The sequence below is a fragment of the Polyodon spathula genome, chromosome 18 (genome assembly GCF_017654505.1).
Source record: "Polyodon spathula isolate WHYD16114869_AA chromosome 18, ASM1765450v1, whole genome shotgun sequence".
Taxonomy (NCBI): Eukaryota; Metazoa; Chordata; class Actinopteri; order Acipenseriformes; family Polyodontidae; genus Polyodon; species Polyodon spathula.
In genome coordinates, this window is record NC_054551.1 from 804272 (window position 1) to 819866 (window position 15595).

At 42.0% G+C, this 15595-nt stretch overlaps 2 protein-coding genes across 3 annotated transcripts; both read right to left on the reverse strand.

The window, feature by feature from the left end:
* Positions 1 to 322: 322 nt before the first annotated feature.
* si:ch211-157c3.4 (uncharacterized protein LOC561592 homolog) lies at positions 323 to 4252 on the reverse strand. 2 transcript variants are annotated; one of them, XM_041277195.1, is made up of 5 exons: positions 4179 to 4252; positions 2843 to 2878; positions 2410 to 2622; positions 1222 to 1390; positions 323 to 835 (listed from the first exon to the last, which is right to left on the reverse strand). In XM_041277195.1, exons 1-5 carry the CDS (start codon positions 4219 to 4221, stop codon positions 769 to 771), a joined length of 528 nt encoding a protein of 175 aa, XP_041133129.1. In that variant the 5' UTR covers positions 4222 to 4252; the 3' UTR covers positions 323 to 768. The 2 variants fall into 2 exon arrangements, with proteins under 2 accessions (XP_041133129.1, XP_041133128.1); XM_041277194.1 differs by having other exon boundaries at positions 323 to 877.
* Positions 4253 to 5766: 1514 nt separating this feature from the next.
* zgc:136472 (uncharacterized protein LOC678514 homolog) lies at positions 5767 to 15403 on the reverse strand. Its single transcript, XM_041277726.1, has 11 exons — positions 15152 to 15403; positions 13876 to 14082; positions 13123 to 13256; positions 12824 to 12961; positions 11976 to 12086; positions 11465 to 11590; positions 8152 to 8349; positions 7639 to 7759; positions 7204 to 7385; positions 6597 to 6686; positions 5767 to 6254 (listed from the first exon to the last, which is right to left on the reverse strand). The coding sequence occupies exons 1-11, from the start codon at positions 15339 to 15341 to the stop codon at positions 6189 to 6191; spliced, it is 1563 nt and encodes a 520-aa protein (XP_041133660.1). The 5' UTR covers positions 15342 to 15403; the 3' UTR covers positions 5767 to 6188.
* Positions 15404 to 15595: the final 192 nt, after the last annotated feature.

The following is a 15595-nucleotide window of genomic DNA, read 5'->3' on the forward strand; positions in this document are numbered from 1 at the left end:
GCAGTCTGTATTAGAAGATGTTCAGTTGATAGATCAGTCTGTGTCTGGTATTACGGGTACAGTTATATAAGACTTGTTATAATGCAAACCTTGTGTCAGCTTATTGCAATACTGCTTGACAGAATACATAATGACCACATTGTTGCAAAATGGTGCTGGAGATATGTATGGTACTGTGGGGGGAACATGATAAATCAGTTAACAGAAGAAATGAGATCCCCCTGGACAGGTTTTAATGGATTAGTATGGTTTATAGGGCAACGTGGTCATGTGTGCTTAAAATTGACAAAATGCCTTTTGGATAGAAAAGAAAAGGCAAGACTTACATTTTCATAGGAAATTTATTTGGAGAGACAGTAGAATATCCATTAGTATCATCCCACCCCTGACAAAAGCGTTTTGTTTTGGAACAGACTCCCTCCCTGCCCTTCGCCTTGCTTGTTCACTCTTTATCAGTAACCATGCTGTTCTGAAGTCTGGTTTTATCAGGGATGAGCTAGATTTACAACTAACTGATTTGTATATAAAAAAAAAAAAAATTAACAAAATAATTTTGGCAGGATACTTCTTTCTAAATGAAAATGCATGGTGAAATTCAGGGTCATCTTATAATCTCAAGTTGTTCAGTATTACAATTGTTTTAAGATACATAATGCACATACTCCCAAGTTAATAGTTAACACAGTTCTGAAGCAAGAAGAAGAAAACAAAATGAAGTGATATGCTTCTGAATCCAGCATGCCAGCAGAACGAAGCCAGCCTCACCTGCTACATCCGCTTGTGGACGTGCAGGTTCTGATGGCAGTAAGGGCAGGAGTGATGCGCATCTTTGAAGCTGTCAGAAAAAAAGGGTATAAGGCAGCACCCGAAAATGGCCCTAAACAAGAAATGCAACAGTCAATCAGTTCTCTTATTATGCAACACGGTTTCCAAATAAGTATTTCGTTTTTTTTTAATAATGGCACTAAAGAAGTGTTTTTCCTGTATCGAGCTGTTCGCCTCACAGCCTGCCCTGACAATGCTTTACTAGCCTCTCTGACCGAGACCTAAACTAACCCACTTGCACAGGAAGGGAATGGCAGGCAATGGCACAGCCCAGCACTCCGGGACAATGGTTTCCAAGGCTGCTAGGGTCTACCTCCCTTCCTCTCAGCTTACTGTATCTGGCTAGGGAGGGAATCAAATTGTCAACTCTCACTGCACTAAGGCAGAAGGACTTACCCAAAGAAAATGAACACAAAGCACATGAGCCAGGCGAACCCTCCAGCTTTGTATATAACCTTGGTCTGCACCTGTTGCTGACAGTTGGAGCATCTTGTCATGCAGGGAGTGTCTCCGAAATTCGTGTTGATGCAAGCATAGGGCTGTTGAATCTGAGGAGCCACATACCCTGTGAACAGAAACACACGATTAGGAGCAGGAGCGCAGGGGAGGGGGAGTAACTTCCAACTGCAGTGCACGGTGCTGCTTGACATGAAGACACTGTCACTGATTCTAAACTGCAGTGCACGGTGCTGCTTGACATGAAGACACTGTCACTGATTCTAAACTGCAGTGCACGGTGCTGCTTGACATGAAGACACTGTCACTGATTCTAAACTGCAGTGCACGGTGCTGCTTGACATGAAGACACTGTCACTGATTCTAAACTGCAGTGCACGGTGCTGCTTGACATGAAGACACTGTCACTGATTCTAAACTGCAGTGCACGGTGCTGCTTGACATGAAGACACTGTCACTGATTCTAAACTGCAGTGCACGGTGCTGCTTGACATGAAGACACTGTCACTGATTCTAAACTGCAGTGCACGGTGCTGCTTGACATGAAGACACTGTCACTGATTCTAAACTGCAGTGCACGGTGCTGCTTGACATGAAGACACTGTCACTGATTCTAAACTGCAGTGCACGGTGCTGCTTGACATGAAGACACTGTCACTGATTCTAAACTGCAGTGCACGGTGCTGCTTGACATGAAGACACTGTCACTGATTCTAAACTGCAGTGCACGGTGCTGCTTGACATGAAGACACTGTCACTGATTCTAAACTGCAGTGCACGGTGCTGCTTGACATGAAGACACTGTCACTGATTCTAAACTGCAGTGCACGGTGCTGCTTGACATGAAGACACTGTCACTGATTCTAAACTGCAGTGCACGGTGCTGCTTGACATGAAGACACTGTCACTGATTCTAAACTGCAGTGGGCTGCAGCAGTTCTCTACCACAGGGGTGCTGAGTTTCATTCAGCAAGACATGTGACATGTTTTTATCCAAAAAAAACAAAAAAAACAAGCAAAGACCCAGAATATCTTACATACAACAAAAGGGGAACTGAACTGTGCAATAAAGCTGCTAATGAGGCAATAAAACAGCACTTTAAATAGGTGTCGAGGACGACAGCTTACCTGGTTGCACTTGTTGCATCTGCATTACTTGCCCGTACATTGCTCCAGCTGGCAGAAGTCCCACTGGTTGCACTGGTGCCGGTTGCATTGGTGCTGGTTGCATTGGTGCCGGTTGCATTGGTGCTGCAGCAGGAGGCGCATTTACAACAAGGTGGATATCCCCTACCTTGTTTATTAGCTGGGGTGCATTCTCTGGTTTCTTCTCAGAAATAACTGAAGAGACATCCAACATAGGTGTGATGGTGCATGTTCCATCCCAGAATAAACACGGCAAATAAAAACACATGTTCGCTGTGAAATCCCATCAGTGTATCTCTTTTATATTACCGGGGAATGAAGTTTAAAAAAAAACTGCAATAATGAAACGCTAATATATGAGTATGGTAAACTAAGACGCGTAGCATAACGGTAGCCTGTAAAAAACAACACTTACTTCTTGTTGTCGTGACGCTGGTCTGCTGTTGGAAATCTGTGGAAAAGAAAGCAATGAAGAAACAAAGTACTGTATAAAAACTAATATCGAACTTCTCTGGTTATAATTTTAATATATTCTAAACTGGGCGTTTTCGATTAGTTTCAAGTTCATTGAATTAAAGTGAACTTAGCTTAACTTTGGCAAACTTGGTTAAAAGTTTTTAGTCTGCTCTGTTGCAACGTCAGGAACGGAGCCATGATTGTGAGGGGCAGTAATGCCTACAGGTCGCCATGTTTGTTGGAGGCACGATTCAGCCTTTGGTTTTACCGCACCGGGGAGGGGCGTGGGGCACTTGTTGGTTTTAAAGCAAATATTTAAACAGTAATAATGTGTTCTGGATTGATAAAGTGATTTTCTATTTATTCTTGATGTGTGAGATTTTAGAAGGTCACTGTTAAGATTTTAAAGTATATGTGTTAATATTTTGGAATCGTCCAGGGCGGGAGTTTCCTCGGCTCAGGTATATATAGCCAGGGCCTGGCTCAGTCTAAGGAGAGAAGTTGAAAGAGAAGGCTGTCTCTGAGCTCTGCTTATTGTTAAAAACTAACCCCTGGTTGCTGAAGCCTCTGTAACGGATTTGTTTTTGTTTTGTTCAAGTGCTGTATTCTATCTGTTGTTTGGATTAAGTTCAATAACACTGTGTAACAAAAAAAAAAATTGTTGTTGTTCCTGGGTAGTAAGGGTTATTTCCTAATTGCTTATGCCTCAAAAGTATAGAACATGGCTATTATTCCCCACAAACTTTGCTTTTGTGACCAGGACAGTGATATTTCAAAATATCACTATTTCCAATGGGAAAACGGGCAAATGTGTGTCTTTTCGTTCACATAAAGTCAGAAAAAAACAACATATGAATCCAAATTAACATGTATTTATACTAAAGTAATACAAAGATGACTACAAAAGATTTAGAAGTGAATAGTTTTTCGAGATTTACGATTATACTGTAAAATATTTTGTAGTCATTTTTTGTATTACTTTAGTATAAATACATGTTAATTTGGATTCATATGTTGTTTTTTTCTGACTTTATGTGAACGAAAAGACAATAAAACATCTCATTTTTGATAAATTCAAACTCTCTTTGAGTTCCTGCAATATTTTCCATCAGACCCTGGGTCATCCTAACAGTATTGTGCTGTATCAAACTGTTTTTAATTGAATGGTATCGCACTGTACTGTGTATTTGTGATGGGCTCCATGGGTTTGGCTTTATTCACTCTATTCCTCTGAAGCATGCGTGTTGGGAATGCACTCTCTTCATACCTGAGATTCTAGAATATTTATACCATACCTTCTTGGTCACAATAAGCAGGAAGGCTGGAAGGAGTCTGCATTGTGTTCTTTTCTTTCAAAAAAAAAAAGTATAATAATAACAATACACTTCAGTATAACTAGCCAGTTACTGTTGCACATGCATTATTACAAACACATGAAAACACATATTTTATGTATTGTACCATGTGTAGGGATTCAAACCCAAACACCTGAATGTTAAAAAAATAAATAAAAATAAAAACAATTAAAAAATCAGCCTGTTTTCATAGGTGTCAATCATTCATTTAAAAAAAAAAAAGTTTTATTTAAAAAAATATAATAATTGATCTCGCTTTTTTTTTTTTTAACCAGTTGGCAAGGTGTGGCAGTTCTTTATATCTTAAGAACATACCAGCACATACTCCAGAAATATTTGATCATTCTCTACTTTTCATATCCCTTTCATTTGGTGTTCACAAACCAGTCTGTCAAGAAGCTATGTTTCTGTTTGCATTCCCAAGACTAAATGAGCTCTCGATGAAGTAAGCACCCCACCATGATGAATGCAATGCAATGCAAGGTGTAGCGCTTCCCAGCAGCCCCCAGAGCAAACTCAGATCCAAGCCAAGTATTTGTTACTGACTGCATACAATTCAATTTGAAAGCAAAATACATTAATTAACATTAAGGACACATGAGTTAAATTCATCCACTTTTTTTCAAAATAGTTTATCTAATTTTTATAAAGCATATATATAATATATATATATATATATATATATATATATATATATATATATATATATATATATATATATAGTTTTTTTTTTTGTTATAGAAATTGTACCGTGTCCATCAAATCAACAGTACGAAGGTCACTCTTGAAATCAGGACTTAAAGGATGTGTTGCAGTAAGAATACCTCTGTTAAGAAAGGGGAACAAGAAAGACTAAAAGGCTAAAATATGCACATGAACATAAAGACTATGGGACAATGGAACAATGATGCAGAGGTGCTTTGGACTGCTGATGGATGGACAACGATGTGTCTTTCGCCAGTTCTGTTGTCAATTCAATACAACATGTCTAAGACTTTTGCACTGCAATATATATATATGAAGATAAACCAAAACAAAATGTTTTTTTTAGTTCTGGTATTTAAAAAAAAACAACAATTTAAATAAAGTTGATTAAAAAGAATAACAATACCACAAGTTACAGTAATGTATTAAATAAGCAATTTTCAAATACAATTTTATGAACTTACAATTAATGAGCTTATGTTTAAAAAAACATTTTCTTTATGCGTAAAGCTATAATACATTTTTACGGTATCTGTTGGCAAAACAAGCAATTTTCAAATATAAAATAATTCTGAAAAAAGAAAAGAGCAATTAATTTTCCAGCTCCTCCTTGTCATTCTGCCACACCTGAGCTATATATATATATATATATATATATATATATATATATATATATATATATATATATATATATATATATATATATATATCGATATATATATATATAGTATATAGCATAAGTTAAACTCAAACAGTTTCTTAGTTCAATTTAGTTTGTAAAGGATGGGCCAGGTGGGTTTACTTGTAATGGCAGGGGTTAAGATGGAAGATTGTGGGTTAGGTTTGATTAAATGAGGGTGTGCATCCTAGCTTAATGTAGTAAAGAAAGAAAGCAGGGGGGTTGAGAGGAAGGTGTCACATTACTTGTTTCACTATCATTTTGGTTTTACACGTTTTAAGGAAATATAAATTAGAAAGAATGCTTTTTTTTTGTTTTCACAGGGGGGTGAGTCAAACCCCGAAACCAGATCCATAGGCAGTACCATACCGAAGACTGGTTCCTCCAGGAGAGCGGCTGCAAGGTTGAGGGTAGGGCAGGGGAAAAGAAAGGGGTACAGGCTGCAACACAATTTACAATATTTTACTAGAAATAACAAATGTCCATGCTGCGGTTTGGATCTTTGCAATAAAAGCCTTTATTCTCAATTGATAAAAAGTTTCGTAGGCTGCCCTCCTTGAAATTGATTAAAGCTCTTCTTTCTCTTTCCCTTCTGACTCTTTAATTGCTTTTTTTCTCTTTTCTTCATCTTCCTACAAAACAGAAAAAAAAACAGATTGAAAAAAAATTAATTGAAAGCCAGTGGTGTTTGAGGCTTGACTTGCACTACCTGAAACTTCATCGTGGCAACAGCGACAACATACTGACAGGCTGTACTGAATCATGATCGTTCCTTCCAGCTCAATTACTTGTGTTTGCTGATGATACACAAACCACATGTGACATGTGAAGCACTCTGTATCGCCTTGTGTACTCTACAGGGGATGCCTGGAGGGTATAATGCCATCATTGTCAAGGCTGTGTATTGGAATCCGCTGGTCAGTTCTGGTGCATGTGCATTTGTTACCAGCTCTAATGTCAGGAAAGGGACCCACCTTTGCCTTCGCTTCCTTCGCTACTTCCACCTGGTTTTCAACAAACTGAACGAAGGCTTCCAACGTCCTTTCCCCGGTGTAGGCGACAATCTGTGAACACGAGAATGAACAGCATGTGCACACAGTACAGGGCTGGAAACACATCACTAAAAACACAATAAACTAAAGAATGAAAACATCAGATTGAGAAGATCATCTGTAGTGCTTCAGTATGACTATTAGGTAACACTACTTTACTTACACATAATTGCAATGTTATTATGCACAGCTACAATTAATGTGCAAATCTTTTTGCACTTTATATGTAAGTACACAATTGAATCAGAAAAGGGTTAGCGTTATATCGTGTGTAATAACATTGTGACTTTGGGTAAGTACACATGTATTTACTAAGTAACTACCGTGTAACTACACTGTAAAGAGTTGGTTTATACACAGCAATGTGCTGCTCTGACAATGGGAGGGGAGGCAACCCTGATCTTCATACCTGCTCCACAGAACTCTTTATTTTTTTGTAATGCTTTTTTACAGCTCAGCAGTTGTACTCATAAACAAACAGTTTATATGAATGTATTTTTTTAGTTTTGGCTGAGTGGCTCCCTCGTACCCTCTGGGATGACGTTGCTGGGAAGAAGGTGAATGCAGGGTGGCGCTCCAGCAGGATGGTGTGCACGTCGTTGGCGGTGCTGTCGATCTTGCCAATGACCACGCTGGCGTGATCCTCAAACACCTTCCCCAGCTGCTCCCACACAGACTGCAGCTCCTTGCAGGCTGTAGACCATGGAGCATCTTCAAGAGAAAGCACAACACAGGTCAGCAGGGATCTCCCGCACTGCCAGGGACGAGGGCTGAGCACGAGTACAGCAACCGCGGAGGCTAGTTCCCATCACAGGGAAGCACCTGGGGGAGGGGCCAGGGTGTGGTTCTTATGTTTTCTCTTTCCTAAGTGAAGGTTTCAGCTGCTGCCTTCAGCAGTGCTGGTTGTGTTTGAGGGTATGTTATGCAGTTCTCTCCTGTTGAGTGGATGATGAAAGGTACTTACAGAACATGACAAAAACATTCCGGTCCTCATTGAAAACGACTCTCTCGAAGTTCTTCCCCACCAGCTCCTTCACGGGGCCCTTGTCCCAGTTTTCAGGAATGGGTTCGCTGTCCAGCTTGGGCTGCGGCAAAAATACAAATAGGACAGTCGTGATACCAGGACTGGGAGACAACATGTTGCACATTCCACTGAGGTGGATTCTTTCCCAGCTGGCTACAATATCTGGTAACACCTTAAAAACTCACTGTGTATTTACATAGTAGTTATTATGTTATTATGCAACGTGTAACTTGTTTTGCATGACATACACAAATACACAAGTATAGCAGAAAAGAGTTAGGGTTAGGGTTATATCGTGCAAACACATTTACAGATTAAGTGCCTTGTAACTATGCATAATAACATTGTAATTATGTGTAAGTACACATGTATTTACTAAGTAACTCTATGTAAATACACAGTAATTAGAGACACTTCATGTAATGATACATAAACAAACAAAACAACTAGTACCTTTGCTTTCCCATCCAGGTAAGTCCAGCAGAAGGTTCTCAGGTTGTGAACAGTGACCTCGTCTGCTTGCATCTGGTACTGCATGTTGTCCTTCAGGTTTATGATGCGGACCGCAGGAGTGTCCACTTCACGAACACGGAAAATTTCAAAAATACGACCGTTCCTGGTTTCATCAGTGTTGACGAAAATAAACAGCACCTTCGGAAAACACAACGCAACAACGTGAACACCAGGAATAAACTTACACTGCTAGCACCTGGTACTGACTTTCACACTGCAGTGATCTCACACTGCTAGCACCTGGTACTGACTTTCACACTGCAGTGATCTCACACTGCTAGCACCTGGTATTGACTTTCACACTGCAGTGATCTCACACTGCTAGCACCTGGTACTGACTTTCACACTGCAGTGATCTCACACTGCTAGCACCTGGTATTGACTTTCACACTGCAGTGATCTCACATTGCTAGCACCTGGTACTGACTTTCACACTGCAGTGATCTCACACTGCTAGCACCTGGTACTGACTTTCACACTGCAGTGATCTCACACTGCTAGCACCTGGTATTGACTTTCACACTGCAGTGATCTCACACTGCTAGCACCTGGTACTGACTTTCACACTGCAGTGATCTCCCACTGCTAGCACCTGGTACTGACTTTCACACTGCAGTGATCTCACACTGCTAGCACATGGTACTGACTTTCACACTGCAGTGATCTCACACTGCTAGCACATGGTACTGACTTTCACACTGCAGTGATCTCACACTGCTAGCACCTGGTACTGACTTTCACACTGCAGTGATCTCACACTGCTAGCACCTGGTACTGACTTTCACACTGCAGTGATCTCACCTGGTACTGACTTTCACACTGCAGTAATCTCACACTGCTAGCACCTGGTACTGACTTTCACACTGCAGTGATCCCACACTGCTAGCACCTGGTACTGACTTTCACACTGCAGTGATCTCACACTGCTAGCACCTGGTACTGACTTTCACACTGCAGTAATCTCACACTGCTAGCACCTGGTACTGACTTTCACACTGCAGTGATCTCACCTGGTACTGACTTTCACACTGCAGTAATCTCACACTGCTAGCACCTGGTACTGACTTTCACACTGCAGTGATCTCACCTGGTACTGACTTTCACACTGCAGTAATCTCACACTGCTAGCACCTGGTACTGACTTTCACACTGCAGTGATCTCACACTGCTAGCACCTGGTACTGACTTTCACACTGCAGTGATCTCACACTGCTAGCACCTGGTACTGACTTTCACACTGCAGTGATCTCACCTGGTACTGACTTTCACACTGCAGTAATCTCACACTGCTAGCACCCGGTACTGACTTTCACACTGCAGTGATCTCACACTGCTAGCACCTGGTACTGACTTTCACAATGCAGTGATCTCACCTGGTACTGACTTTCACACTGCAGTGATCTCACCTGGTACTGACTTTCACAATGCAGTGATCTCACCTGGTACTGACTTTCACACTGCAGTGATCTCACCTGGTACTGACTTTCACAATGCAGTGATCTCACCTGGTACTGACTTTCACACTGCAGTGATCTCACCTGGTACTGACTTTCACAATGCAGTGATCTCACCTGGTACTGACTTTCACACTGCAGTGATCTCACCTGGTACTGACTTTCACAATGCAGTGATCTCACCTGGTACTGACTTTCACACTGCAGTGATCTCACCTGGTACTGACTTTCACAATGCAGTGATCTCACCTGGTACTGACTTTCACACTGCAGTGATCTCACCTGGTACTGACTTTCACACTGCAGTGATCTCACCTGGTACTGACTTTCACAATGCAGTGATCTCACCTGGTACTGACTTTCACACTGCAGTGATCTCACCTGGTACTGACTTTCACAATGCAGTGATCTCACCTGGTACTGACTTTCACACTGCAGTGATCTCACCTGGTACTGACTTTCACAATGCAGTGATCTCACCTGGTACTGACTTTCACACTGCAGTGATCTCACCTGGTACTGACTTTCACAATGCAGTGATCTCACCTGGTACTGACTTTCACACTGCAGTGATCTCACCTGGTACTGACTTTCACACTGCAGTGATCTCACCTGGTACTGACTTTCACAATGCAGTGATCTCACCTGGTACTGACTTTCACACTGCAGTGATCTCACCTGGTACTGACTTTCACAATGCAGTGATCTCACCTGGTACTGACTTTCACACTGCAGTGATCTCACCTGGTACTGACTTTCACAATGCAGTGATCTCACCTGGTACTGACTTTCACACTGCAGTGATCTCACCTGGTACTGACTTTCACAATGCAGTGATCTCACCTGGTACTGACTTTCACACTGCAGTGATCTCACCTGGTACTGACTTTCACACTGCAGTGATCTCACCTGGTACTGACTTTCACACTGCAGTGATCTCACCTGGTACTGACTTTCACAATGCAGTGATCTCACCTGGTACTGACTTTCACACTGCAGTGATCTCACCTGGTACTGACTTTCACACTGCAGTGATCTCACCTGGTACTGACTTTCACAATGCAGTGATCTCACCTGGTACTGACTTTCACACTGCAGTGATCTCACCTGGTACTGACTTTCACAATGCAGTGATCTCACCTGGTACTGACTTTCACACTGCAGTGATCTCACCTGGTACTGACTTTCACAATGCAGTGATCTCACCTGGTACTGACTTTCACACTGCAGTGATCTCACCTGGTACTGACTTTCACAATGCAGTGATCTCACCTGGTACTGACTTTCACACTGCAGTGATCTCACCTGGTACTGACTTTCACACTGCAGTGATCTCACCTGGTACTGACTTTCACAATGCAGTGATCTCACCTGGTACTGACTTTCACACTGCAGTGATCTCACCTGGTACTGACTTTCACAATGCAGTGATCTCACCTGGTACTGACTTTCACACTGCAGTGATCTCACCTGGTACTGACTTTCACACTGCAGTGATCTCACCTGGTACTGACTTTCACAATGCAGTGATCTCACCTGGTACTGACTTTCACACTGCAGTGATCTCACCTGGTACTGACTTTCACACTGCAGTGATCTCACCTGGTACTGACTTTCACAATGCAGTGATCTCACCTGGTACTGACTTTCACACTGCAGTGATCTCACCCAGCAGTTTGTTAAGTTTGGACTTATGCTTGAACCACATTTGCTATTCTTAGTATATATAATTGTATTGTATATTTCAGTCAAGCTCCCAGTTCAAGTCAATGGGACTGTTAGGACGATGTTGAAGTTACCTTTCCCCTGAATTCGACAGCAGCACTCTGGAATTCTCCAAGCAGTTCTCTGAAATCACTAGCCGACTTGTTGGTGAACAATAAAATGTGGCTGGTCACCAGGGCAGTAAAAATTTTCCCAGATGTCTAGCAGACAGAAAGAGTGAATAAGCATTGCATCCGACAACACAAGAGTGACGAACACACAAAGCAAAACTCTAACTTCAATCCCTTAAAGTTAATTAACAGTGATAAATAGATTTTTCTGTCTGGTCTGCTCACACGCATGCATACACACGCACACACAGACACACAGACACGCACACACACGCACGCATGCACACACACACACACACACACACACACACACACACACACACAGAGACATGCACACATATGCACGCACACACAGACACGTTGCTAGCAGCATCACACTGGTATTCCTAGTTACACAGCTACATTCTAATCCCCAGTCACTATCCTGTATGCATCAAGTGTTGCTCATTCTTTAATGTATGTCAGTGATACAAACCTCCCCGTTGTACTCTGTAACGAGATCCATTTCAAACGTCCTTATAAACCTCACCAGACTGTCTCGCGACACTTCACTGGACATTTCATGTGCTACTGGCTTTTCTTCTGACTGTAACAAAGCCGGAGGTGAGTTATCCTTTATAAAAGCTAAGTATAATAAACCACAGTGAAAGCATGGTAAAGCATAGGCAAACACTGTAAAGAATAGAGAGGTATGGTACAGCATAGGCAAACACTGTAAAGAATAATGAAGCACGGTACAGCATAGGCAAACACTGTAAAGAATAATGAAGCATGGTACAGCATAGGCAAATACTGTAAAGAATAACGAAGCATGGTACAGCATAGGCAAACACTGTAAATAATAATGAAGCATGGTACAGCATAGGCAAATACTGTAAAGAATAACGAAGCATGGTACAGCATAGGCAAACACTGTAAAGAATAACGAAGCATGGTACAGCATAGGCAAACACTGTAAAGAATAATGAAGCATGGTACAGCATAGGCAAACACTGTAAAGAATAATGAAGCATGGTACAGCATAGGCAAACACTGTAAAGAATAATGAAGCATGGTAAAGCATAGGCAAACACTGTAAAGAATAATGAAGCATGGTACAGCATAGGCAAACACTGTAAAGAATAATGAAGCATGGTACAGCATAGGCAAACACTGTAAAGAATAGAGAGGCATGGTACAGCATAGGCAAACACTGTAAAGAATAACAAAGCATGGTACAGCATAGGCAAATACTGTAAAGAAGAAGCATAGTAAAGAATATTAATAAACAAGCCAATGTCTTTGATAATGATCCCCTGTAGGCATTGCTGGTCTCATCCTTACCTTTTTAAATAACACTACAGCGTTTTTTGTGATGTCATATTTACTGAAGACATTTTTATTTTTTGTGACTCCAAAGGGCAGGTCTGGAATATCTTGAGCTGCCTCATAGAATACTTCAGCTTCCCCCTTCTTCAGGTCCTGTTTGAGGGTGAGAAAAAAAAGGTAAAAATGCTTTGAAAATCCCGTTATAATATGGTACCTGTGGGGTATTTTAAACAATCCAAGTCCTGCAATGGATTTCAGTGCAGCTTCTTTACTCTATCAAGAATTGTTTCCATGTCTCTGCAAAGCTGGCATACCTTGAAGAAGCCAACGACGACCACCTCAGCGGCCTCCACAAAGGTTTCGGCTTGACTCACGTCCTTTATCAGCACCGCACTGGGACCAGTCCTTCTTTTCAGCCAGGTGACGATGGCCGAAGCTGATCTCAAAGCTGTTCAGCATAGACACATAGCATGATACAGTAAACAGCATATGAGCTGCATGAGTTACTAACAAACACAAATACATCGAGGGCTTCTGTGACCTCATAAACTACAAGAGCAAAGCTGCAAACTGTGAAATGTCACAGAACCCCGGGTGCAAGTTATTCACTTCTAATTCAGCAGCTCGTTCATTATTTTATTTATTTGCATAGACTTTAAACTATAGCTCTATTATTAGACAGAAAAGGTCGTACTGCAAGGTTTTGACGTCAAAACTGTGCAAAACGACAACTCTTTGACGTCAAAACCAAGATGCAATTCTAGGTGCTATCTGTGTAATTATAGAGCATTACGTGATTAACGATGTTAGAGCATTTAGAGGCATTTGAGTAAGAAAGCCCCTTCAACGGGCTGAAGAACATTAGTGAGCAATGTTATCTTTTCAATAGCTGTACCATTTGGATCAGGTCTATATAGCAGAGTCTGTTTGTGGCTGCTCCTAAGACACTGCTGTTGTTCTCTCTATTGGTAGCACTTTACTCCTGGTGTCTCTCGTGTTTCCGTACTTTCAATACTAATACATGTTTCAGCACATAATGAAAATGATAAGCGTGTTGCAGGATGTACCTGGGCATGTTACAGGGTTCTCCCTGTCACCTGAAATGAAAAACCTCAGCGCCGGGAAGTCAGTGACGTTGAGCTCTTTGGTGAGGTCCTTCTCTTTGGAGACGTCGATGGTTCCCAGCCGGATCTTAGAGGACTCGTTTCTCAGCTGGGCTGCGGCGCTCACAAACTCCAGAGAGAGACTCTGTGACTCTCCAGACAGGGGGGCGTCTGGGAAACACAGAGCAGGAGAGAGGTTTGAGCACCCGGAGAACACACCCGTGCACAGCAGCAAGACAGCGGCACCTCCCCTTGAAAGCAGGGCAAAGTGTAATACAGCACAGTGAAAGCATGGCAAAGTGTAATACAGCACAGTGAAAGCATGGCAAAGTGTAATACAGCACAGTGAAAGCATGGCAAAGTGTAATACAGCACAGTGAAAGCACTGTAAATGGCAGGATTAGTACAGCATATACATAAACAAGGCATGCCATGATCAACTATGTAAACTACATCCATAGCACTGTGGGCTGGCTCAGTCTGCAGTACCATTCACTAATGAAATCAATGGAACTAAGAGATAAGACCCCAGATAACAGATACTAAAAGCCTCACATTTCTGGTGCAGCACTTCAGTGTTCGGCGCTGTGCTGTGTTTTATCAGCCTGCGTGTGATAAAATATATTGACTCTTTCACTCAAGCTTTTTCAATGAAGCCTTTGTCTGGATAGACTCAGCGGCAGGCCATGTTTGCTTTCCATCTTTTGGGAGAGGCTGAGATTGAAGTGTTTGATCCTGCTATTGTAGCTGTCAGATACATCGCGTATGGAGATTGAAAGACACATGGGGCAGAGTATGGTAATCTAGTTTTCTATTGCGCCATTTACAATATTTACTGTTCCTTGAAAATAATACGTTGTTCTGGTGCAAAGAAAACTCATACTGTGTTTTATGAATGAGTATGAATTATTAACTTTACGACAGGCACCTCAATTTATAACTAAACAACCTCTTTCGGTGCATTTTACAAAGCCCACTAGGAGCATTCCTGGGGACTGTTCTAACCAGACAGTGGGTTAACCCGAGCAGCACCAGAGAGACCTATAGCACGTGGACTCACTTCACACATAGAACAATACAGCAGTGACAGAGAGTACTTTCAGTTTCCTCAAGCAACCCTGCAGTCATCTAGCATGCAACACACACACTGACACGCACACGCACACGCACACACAAACACACACTCACACACTCTGACACACACACTCGCACATCTCCTGCAAAGAAGCCAGGTACTTACGAAAGTTCACCAGCAGGTGTTCATGCTGTCTCAAGGCCTGCTCAAAGTTGCTTTTTTTCAGCACAAGAACGCCCTTCTCCTCCTTGATTTTTTCCTTCTTCTTGGTGGTTTTGGGAGTTTGGGTCTGATCCTGTGCCAGGGCAGCCAGGCTAACGGCTGCCAACACCGAGAGTAAGAGTTGCGTCTTCATAGTAGCAGAGCAGAGCAACACCCTCAGTCACCTTCTCAAGTGCTCAGGTGGAGAAAGGCATGCTTTAGTGATTGCTTCGAGCAGGTCATGTGACCGTGCTGAGTGCCCCTCTTTCCCAAGCTCCACCTGATAGCAGTGTGTACTTTGGTAATACACAGCAATCAGTGTTGCAGTGAGTTAGGCAGGACCAGACAAGGTGACCCCATATACTGCACGTATATATATATATATACATATCCATTGCAACAATGCCA